Raw genomic sequence first — 6,000 nt, 5'->3', positions numbered from 1 at the left:
GACTTTCTGTCCCACACCCGTCTCAAAAGACATCAGCTGCAAAAGAACTTCGTCCTTGATCTCCACTCTTTTTACCACTTTCCTTAGTATGCTTTTTCTTTTCTTTCCCTCTTTAGTGGAGGAATGACAAATCCAGACGAAAGTAACTTTTTTTTTTTTTTTAAGGTTTTATTTGACAGACGGAGATCACAATTTGGCAGAGAGGCAGGCACAGAGAGAGGAAGGGAAGCCGACTCCTTGCTGAGCAGCCCGATGAGGGGCTCGATCCCAGGGATCCTGGGGATCCTGGGATCCAGGCACCCTGGGATCCTGAACTGAGCCGAAGGCAGAGGCTTTAACCCACTGAGCCGCTGAGCCACCCAGGCGCCCCGAAAGTAACATTTTTAATACACTAGCTTTAAAGGGCATTCATCTGTGATGTATTCTTACTGAAACACCGGAGAGAAAATAATACAACTCCACCCTGACTCGTGGCTGCCTCCTCCGCCGGCGTTCCCTGGACCCAGCCCCCAAGCTGTCCGTTCGCCCGGCCAGCGCCGCCTGCCCCACTCGGGACCGCGACACCTCGGCCAGGACAGCGACCCTCGGGGGTTCCTAATGTTCGGGGCGTGGGAGGATGGGGAGAGAGAACGGCTCCTGGCCCTTCCTGTCGTGAGCTCTCCTCGCCAGAAGCCCACGCGTCTTCCTCCCGGCCTCTCTACTTCCCTCTTCCGGAAACTGGCGCGGTTCCGGCGCGGGGACAGCGTCATCAGCCGGCGCCGGCGCCGCACGCCGCCCAGCCGCGCGGGGGACACGCTGAGTTTCTGATGCTCGCGTGCGGCGCGGGGAGAGGGACCCGGGGAGAAACGCGGGTCGCCGCTGCCCTGCGCCGCCATGCAGGTGTCCAGCCTCAACGAGGTGAAGATTTACAGTCTCAGCTGCGGCAAGTCTCTGCCCGAGGTGAGGCACTTCGGGGTCCCCCCTCCTGGCAAGGCAGCCGCCCTCTCCTCGGCCCTGGCTGCTGTGTCAGCCTCGTCCTGGCCGGCCCCTGGCTCGGGGAGGCCCGGAGGCTAGTGACGGTGCCCCGTGGAAGCTGGTCGGTGGTGGTGGACGAGGACACTGCTGTTCCCGCGCCAGAAGCGAGGCGGAGGGCGACGGGGCTCGATGAGCTTCGCTGGAACTTTTGTCACGTTCCCTAGAACAGAGGGCGCGTCTTTGGGGGCTTCTGGGGATGTTCCCAGCTACTCCACACAGGGGGAAAGCTTGGACAGATGGGTTACAGACATTTTCCCCCGTTCATCGGCTGTTTGTTGGATGCCTGCTGTATGCCGAGCTCTGGAGATACAGCCGTGAGCAACGAAACGCATCTGCAGAGTTTCTGGTGTGCAGGGCAGTATTTCTGAACCTTTCTGACCTTACCTTGACTTCATCCAGTCTTCGGACCTCAGAGTCGGAAGGGGCTGGGAAAATAGTGATCCCTTTACAGTCTTCTCTTATTTAAAATACATAACGGTTCCAGTGATGTGAAGGATGGTTTATCCAAGCGCAGCCTTGGTTTGGTTTTTCGTGTCTTGTAAGTCTTGGTCAAGCCTCTGTCCAAGCTCTTCCAGTAAGAGGAAACTTTTAGCAGGAGCTTATTTCCATTTTTAGATTACTGGTTGGATAGTGGTTTTAAAGCTTGTCGTTTTATAGCATGCTGCTGTTGGTTTGACTCTTGCCCTCAGAAATCAGAATAAATGTAGCTCTTCATTGTCTGCCCCTGAAATACTTGGAGTCAGTGATTAGATTCTTCCTTTTCAGAATTCAGGCTAGATAATTCCTCATCAACCTGTTATTCTTCACACAGCATGATCGTTCTCATTGTGTCCAGTGTGTGCATTTGTTGAGAAGTGACTGTATGCCGGCAGCCCTGTTCTGAGATTGGGATGTATGGTGAACACGTCCGATCAGGTTCCTTGTTGGGAAAAAGGATGAGTGAACAGACAAGAAGACACTTCAGATAATGATAAGTGCTTTGAGTGGTGTGTGACTAGAAGTGAGCATTGGGGCCAAAATGTTTAGAGAGAGAGTGTTTTGGATAAAGCCTTCAGGGAAGGCCTTTCTGCAAGAGGTGGTAGGAGCAGAAGCTTGGATAATGGAAAAGAGCCCATCATGTGAAGCTGGGGGAACAGTTTTCAGTGCTGAGAGAACAGAAGGTATACGTGTTTCCAGGTAGGTGTGCACTTGGCATGTTGGAGAAGCAGAAGAGGCACAGGTGTGACTATTCCTCAGGAGAGAGAGTGGGGGCGGGTAAGGCTGGAGAGAGGGGCCCTTCAGGCTCAGGCAGGAGGTTAGGGTATTATCGTTAGTGCTTCTGGAAGCCGTTGTTGGGCTTTAATCTGGGCTGCTGTGTGCAAAGGACTGTAGCTGGGGAGAGAATGAGTGGGGATGAGGTAGCTAGGCCACCTGAGAGACTTGGGTTTTGGAATTACGCTGCCTGCTACGCTGAGCTACATTGATTTCAGAAGAAAATTTGCTGTCAGTGAGTATGACTTAAAAGTGTCATTTCTGCATTATCCAGTATCAGCTATCTGGTTGGTTAATGATCTTGTTTTGTTCTTTCTAAAAAAAATAAGTTTACAAAACTTTCTCCTTTTAATGTTTTACTTCGTAATATTTCCCTTGAGTAAAGAAAGTTATTCCATACATTAATTGTAACCCATAACATTTGAGGATTAGTGCCTTCTGGATGAATTCGTTTTCTTTTGTGTAAAACTTAGCAATTCTAAAACTTACTGTCTAATGTATAAATATGTACCAGAAAAAAAATCCAGAGGCTATGTTAACAGGATTGGATTACAAAATATTTTCACTTCCTATGTTAATATGTCCTATAAGGTTTTGATTTTTTAGTGTGAGCGTTTTTGTAAGCAGAGAAACAAAGTAAATATGATCTGAAGTAAAGTTTCTTCATTTTCTTTAAGTGGCTTTCTGACAGGAAGAAGAGAGCACTACAGAAGAAAGATGTTGGTGAGTATTATTTTTTCCCTCTTTGGCTATATTCATGATCCATATTACATGCTTTCACACATTTGTTGTTATATTTAAGTGGAGGTTTATAAAACAGTGCAGTTAATATGCTGGAAAATATACTTTTTGCCCTTTTCCTTCCCAAGAAACTTTCTGTTGTGTTTGATGTGTTCCTGGTGAATGTGGGGTTTAATTCTACATACTTGGAAACCACAAAGTTAGCCTGTTACTATTTCATGGCTAATAGCGGAAGACATGCTGTCCTGGGTCGGAGGTGAGGCACAGCAGATGGTTATGAGTGTCAGCAGATTACTGTCAGGTCCCCACGCCCTGAGTCCCCCAGGGGCACTCAGCAGGGCCCGGAGGGCTGCTGGACACTCGGGGGCTTGCGTTGCGGCTAAGGACCACCACACTTGGGAAAGTCCACTGCTTTTGTAGCAAGCAGGTAGCAAGCCTGCCCTTTGCCCAGAGGAGACCTGTCACCTTAGCCGTCAAGGTTCTCGGCTGCGCAAATGACGCTGACAAATAGTTCGGGTGAAGGCATGGCCACGGCGTTGTAGTCTTGCTGTACCTAGCAAGATGTACAGGAATGCAGGAGATGTGAGGAAGATCATCTCTCCTGGCTATGCCATAACTGCTTTCTTTGTTCTCTTTTGTGTCAAAATCTTTTTACTAAAAGATCACTGCAGAAGATACTGATTTTTTTTTTTTTATGTCAGCTGAGAAAAATGTAAGATCAGTCTTTTTTTTTTTTTTTTTTAATTTTTTTAAAAAGGGGGCTTGCAGATCATGACTCCCAGGTATCCTGCAAAATAGGCCAGTCACCTTAGGGGCAACCTTTACCTGCTAAATGATTCATCTCACATTAACAGTGAGGTTTTGGGTGTCACACCAAATTGTTACTTTCCTTCTGCATAAGTTTAAGGCATTGATCAGTTTTTCTTAAACAAATTTTCACTGAATTTTCTCCATCACAGCTTGCCATATGTGAAAGATGATTTATCTTTCCTTATATGTTATTTAAATTCATTCCTAAAAATCAAAGACGAAGATGTTGGAGAGGTTTCTTCTGGGTGTGAGAGAAAGAGCCCAAGGCAAGCATCTTGGAAGAGAAGCCTTCAAATAGATAGTACCAAAGTTAGATGAGAGAACTTTGAATCAAGGAAAACCAGAACTGCTGCCTTAGTAATGTTCGCTGATTCAGATTTCTTCTGAGTTCCCTGTCCACTCCAGCATCCTAGTGTGTAGGAAAACAGATGTGGATCACTTAGAGGAAAAAACTGTTCTCCGCTCTTTCTCTCGACCTGTCTTAAAACGATCCTGTGTCTTCCATATTGAGTGGGCCATTCCTACTGTGTTTGAATCTTATTTTTGGGTTTAATATAATGAACCAGGCAGTAATGTGCTATAGAGTCATAAATGATCGTTGCAGCAGACCTGTTGTTACGATAGCAACTAGCGGGAATGCACATGTTCTTACAGAAGTGAACCAGGTTTTGTGAGAGTCAGTTTTGATCCAGAGAAATTGCTCTAAATCTTACTCTAGCTGGGTCCTCTTGGCTCACACCAGCAGAGGCAAAAGTCAGCTTGGTACCAGTTTTTTTTATATAAACTTTAGATTTTAAGCTTTTATTGAATAGGAGGAAAAAATGGTAAGATTTTTGTCATGGCTGTGATTGAGCAGTGATAGTGCTGTAATGTTTGTTCTGTTCGTCCTTCATCCAGGTCTTGAAACTTGGTGTTTGATACACCATTGCAAACACTTTTTTTTCAATTAGTGGTGATACTTTTACTTTTTTCTTTATAAAAAGTAAAAATGAAATACTAATGTATAAAAATAATGTATGCGCTAAGAAAACCCCCCTGTGTGATGGGTGGGTCTGTACATTTGTGCTTTCCCAAGGCTCGGAAGCACAGGGACATTGTTAACATGTTCGTAGTGACTGCTCTGTGTGCCTTGTCTTTTTAGGAAATAAAATAAGCACTTGGTAGTTAAATCCATTACTTATTTCCTCTCTTTGTAGATGTCCGCAGGAGAATCGAACTTATTCAGGATTTTGAAATGCCTACTGTTTGCACCACTATTAAGGTGTCAAAAGATGGACAGTATATCTTAGCAACTGGTAAGCATCTTTTTGGTTAATGATGTCCATGCATTTTATAGCAGGAAGTGCTAGGATGGGAAAAGTCGCTCTTTAAAATTACCTTAACATTTTACTATAAAAAAGTTCAAACATACAGAAATACTGAAAAAATTTTGCAATGAACATTCCTTTGCCCCCCACCTAGATTCTCAGTAGTCTTTTGCTTGGTCTTATCTGTCCATCTCCGACCAGTCATCAGTCTGTCCTATTTTTTGATACATCTCAGAGCAGGTAGCAGATACCACTGTATTTTTCCCTTAAGTATCTCGGTGTGTATACCGTTATCTAGAGTTTACTTTTATTTGTGGTTTTTCTTTTAGGTAAATTTACATATAGTGAAATGCACAGCTCTTTTGAAGGAGTATTGACAGATGTATACACCTGTGTAGGCCAAACCCTAGTCAAGATCCAGAACATTCCTTTCATCCAGAAACGTCTTTCATGTTCCTCACAGTCAGTCCTGCTCCCACCCATGCGCAGGCAACCATTGCTCAGTGTTTGTGTGTGTGTGTGTGTGTGTGTGTGTGTGTGTGTGTGTGTGTGTTTGTACCCGTGACAAGTTTAGCCTGTTTTGGAACTTTATGTAAATGTAGTCATACACTATGGATTTTTTTTCTGTGAGCCTTCTTTTCTTAGGACTTTAAGATTCATACATGTTGGGGGCGCCTAGGTGGCTCAGTTGGTTAAGCCTCTGCCTTCAGCTCAGGTCATGATCTCAGGGTCCTGGGCTCTCTGCTCAGCGGGGAGCCTGCTTCCCCTTCTCTGCCTGCCTCTCGGCCTACTTACGATCTCTGTCAAATAAATACATAAAATCTTTAAACAAACAAAGAAAAGATTCTTACATGTTGTTCTGTGTGTCAGTAGGTTT

At 45.2% G+C, this 6,000-nt stretch overlaps 1 protein-coding gene and 1 non-coding gene across 2 annotated transcripts in view; one reads left to right on the top strand and one right to left on the bottom strand.

Moving 5' to 3' along the window:
• Nucleotides 1-756: 756 nt before the first annotated feature.
• NOL10 (nucleolar protein 10) overlaps nt 757-6,000 on the top strand; it is an 84,607-nt gene continuing 79,363 nt past the window's right edge. The window contains exons 1-3 of the mRNA XM_059405151.1: nt 757-939; nt 2,943-2,988; nt 5,013-5,111. Coding sequence (XP_059261134.1) covers nt 874-939; nt 2,943-2,988; nt 5,013-5,111 — 211 coding nt within the window. The 5' untranslated portion in view covers nt 757-873. The remainder of the gene's footprint in view (nt 940-2,942; nt 2,989-5,012; nt 5,112-6,000) is intronic.
• LOC132022956 (U12 minor spliceosomal RNA) lies at nt 3,768-3,917 on the bottom strand. Its single transcript, XR_009405832.1, has one exon. It is a non-coding gene; the product is annotated as a U12 minor spliceosomal RNA (small nuclear RNA).

Source organism: Mustela nigripes, chromosome 7, assembly GCF_022355385.1.
Source record: "Mustela nigripes isolate SB6536 chromosome 7, MUSNIG.SB6536, whole genome shotgun sequence".
Lineage (NCBI taxonomy): Eukaryota > Metazoa > Chordata > Mammalia > Carnivora > Mustelidae > Mustela > Mustela nigripes.
The sequence above is the reverse complement of the archived record's forward strand: the minus strand, read 5'-3'. Positions and strand labels throughout refer to the sequence as shown.